Consider the following 3250-nt stretch of genomic DNA (forward strand, 5'->3'; position numbering starts at 1 on the left):
TGCCTTAATTTATCTTAGGGTTAACACATTATTAAAGCATTAATGTAGTACATTATTAACACCACTGTTGGCATTGGCAGAAACCTGGACAAGGCTGGCAAGAGATTCATGGATAAATTAATGTAAGGGCAAAGAGGAACATTTGAAACAAGACGTAACTTAGTGAAATGAGACTGGACGTCTGCAAGTACATAGCTGGAACAAGCAGATGCTCTGGTTCTCATTTTGTCCTGTCATACAGATAAAACAAACTGCACAAATTCATTATCATCAGAACCTAAAGAATGTCTGACTTCCAGCACACAGACAGAAGAAGGTGGAATCCATGGTGCCCTGCAACACTGAATACCCCGGGTTCATTTACGACAACACCATCAGGGAAACCAACAGCATCATCAAATGTGGCCGGTGTCAAAAGTGAGTTCCTGTTTTCAGCACCACAAAAAAATCCAGATTTTACTGATGATACTCAGCTTGTTCAGAATTTTTAATTTATTCTAATTCAAATAAAACCAGAGCTAGGAATGTAAGTATTGGGTACTTCTTTTACAGTAATAATTTATCCCTGCGGAAAACCATGTAATATTATCAGTGTAATGTGAAGCTGTATGTAATCCTCCTTCTTTTTTGTGCTCCAGGATGTTTGTGCTCCAGCAGGTTGTGAACAGTAACCTGGTGATGCTTGTTGTACAAGCAGACTGTGACTGTTCTCGCCAGTACGCTCCCATCACCCTCAGCCCCAGAGAGGTCAAATATATCCTCCACCACTCTTCCATTTTAAACAACAGTTATTTTGAGTTTAGGAGTTCAGTTGCAAACTGCTAGCTGTTTAAATTAGATCAGCTCAGATGTTGACAAACTGACGTTAAAGGGGACACTTTTAATCTTTGTTTACTCCATGACTTTTAAAGTGGAACGCTATGTTTAAGAAGAAAAACCACTGTTATTTGAACGTGGCCTAAGTAAACTTGTCTGTAAGTTTTTATTCACTGTTTAAATTATCACAGAAACTCATTTGTAACTCTAGCTGTTTTGTAGCTAGCACTTTCAGTAATGCAGTTAGCCATCTCCTGAATTTGGAGACTTAAGTCATCAGAAACAGCAAAAATAAGTCTATATTACCCACCTATGGAGGAGTCAGGAGCAATATCCTCATGTTGGTTCTTGCTTTTCAACATTTGGAGATTTCTCCATTGGCTAAACTCCAGAAGCCTCTGCCATGAGCAGAGAGAGAGAGAGAGAGAGAGAGAGAGAGAGAGAGAGAGAGAGAGAGAGAGAGAGAGAGAGAGAGAGCAAGCAAATGGTGAGGAAACGTCTTCTGAATTTTATGAAAAGTGTTTTTGATTACAATCGTGAAATACGCCTTTAAGTGTCTGGCAGGAGAAGCTTTTACTCATGCCCCATCATCAGTTCACAGGTGTAGGCTCCAAGTATATTCTCTTTGCATAAAAAAAATTGACTTTGGACTTTTGTAGAAAGAACTGTGTTGAGCTTAGTTTTGACCTGATGATAGCAGCCCTGAATTTTGCGAGACTATATTCAATCAGGTTGTAGGAGGTGTGTTAGAGGACTTTAAATGGATTATTGGGGGGAGTTAGAGGGGGAGTGTAATGGGTGAATGCTTTTCTTCAAGAATTCTGTTTAAGATAGTAAATGCACTCTTGTGTTGACCTTAACTCCTCTGAACATAATGCCACAGTGAAATGCAACAGGATGAAGTCACAGAAAATCCGCAGACGCCCGGAGTCTTGTCATGCATACCATCCCCATGTAAGCTTTCTTGAGTCATTGCAGTTTGTATCACTGATTGTATCTGACCAACTGAACATAGCTTACAGAGCAGCCTAAATCCAGAGTTTAAATAATGACTCAGAATGACCTTAACACAAAATTACATTAATAGAAGTAAAGCTTTGCAGCATTGATACATTGTAGAAATACTGAGGGAATAATTGTAATTACTACCCATCGTTTAGCTTTTCCTATATAGGGTGATAAAGACTGTACACATAATTTCATTTTGTAAATTTAAATGATAGAAATAGTACTCTTTGGCACTTTGCAATAAATTTAAAAGTTGTGTTGCATTTTAGTTGTGTGTGAATTTAAGAAATTTCAAACCTTTTCTCAATCACAGGAAAATGCCAAGGATTGTGGTGGAGCGTGTGAGATATCCATATCAGTGGCTCTCTTCTTCATGTCCCTAGTCACATCACTGGGCCTTCGCTGATGGAAAAAGACAGATATCTTTCTGCTGGACTGCTAGTGTCCTGAATGTTTTAGATCAGTTCTGCAGTGTCATCAAACAGTTTGCTGCTGTTTTAGAAAAATCCTCACGAGTGATCGGGATACTCTCATGGACATGTTAGCAGTGGATCTGCAGTGTTATGAATTCAACTGACAGTGTGCTACAATGTATTTGTAGTTTGTCTTTTACTTTTCTAAACCAAATCACATTTTGCAGCAGTAGGGCGCTTTGGGACATAGAACTAATTGTATTTCAAGCAGCTGCATGAAGACCTACCAGCTGTCAAACCTTGCGTTCTGGTGCCCTCTGCTGGACATGGGGGTGAGGGGCTCTGCCAGTATTTCTATACTTCAACAAGTTTGCATTTGCTAGTCCGAGAGATTCAATTGATTGACATTGCTGTTTGTTTGAGCTGGAAAACTAGTGCTTGAACTGTGCAGACAAGTTAAAACTGATTTCTGTATTTCTTTTTCTATGAGATGGACATTGTGTTATTTTTATAGTGTATGTGAAACACATGTGAAAGATCTAACACCAACAGGCCAGTTAAGATTCATTTTAAACATTTGGCCATAGGTTCCAAAGTAAAATATAAATGTTATGATTTTTAAAGATTATTTTAAATGTAGAATATGTGTTGCTCCTAGGCTTAACTCAATATTAATTATTCAAATTATGGACACCACCAGATTTACAAAAACATTAACAGCTTGACTGGGTATAAAGTGAGGACATGGAACTGTTCCAAGTGTCCCATTGGGATGATGATTTAATTTAAGTGAGATATTGGAAATAATGAGCAGTATGAGGTTTTGGTATTTGTCATTGTCTGATTACTCTATGGTGCTGTGACATGGTAGGTTTGACTTTTGTCTAAAACAGACTTACTGCGTCCAAAATGTTGGAAGATAAATATGATGGTCATAATAAAGTTGTGGGATGATAGGGTCTGGACACACTTTTCTGATACTGGATGGATTACATGTAGGTGTTTCTAAATTA

The 3250-nt window shown here is 38.2% G+C and overlaps 1 protein-coding gene across 1 annotated transcript; it reads left to right on the forward strand.

Moving 5' to 3' along the window:
* The first annotated feature begins 310 nt into the window (after window positions 1-310).
* LOC136673199 (voltage-dependent calcium channel subunit alpha-2/delta-4-like) lies at window positions 311-2654 on the forward strand. The gene is made up of 4 exons (XM_066648527.1): window positions 311-417; window positions 639-754; window positions 1688-1770; window positions 2138-2654. The coding sequence occupies exons 1-4, from the start codon at window positions 326-328 to the stop codon at window positions 2228-2230; spliced, it is 384 nt and encodes a 127-aa protein (XP_066504624.1). The 5' UTR covers window positions 311-325; the 3' UTR covers window positions 2231-2654.
* The last annotated feature ends 596 nt before the right edge of the window (window positions 2655-3250 follow it).

Source organism: Hoplias malabaricus, chromosome 17, assembly GCF_029633855.1.
Source record: "Hoplias malabaricus isolate fHopMal1 chromosome 17, fHopMal1.hap1, whole genome shotgun sequence".
NCBI lineage: Eukaryota > Metazoa > Chordata > Actinopteri > Characiformes > Erythrinidae > Hoplias > Hoplias malabaricus.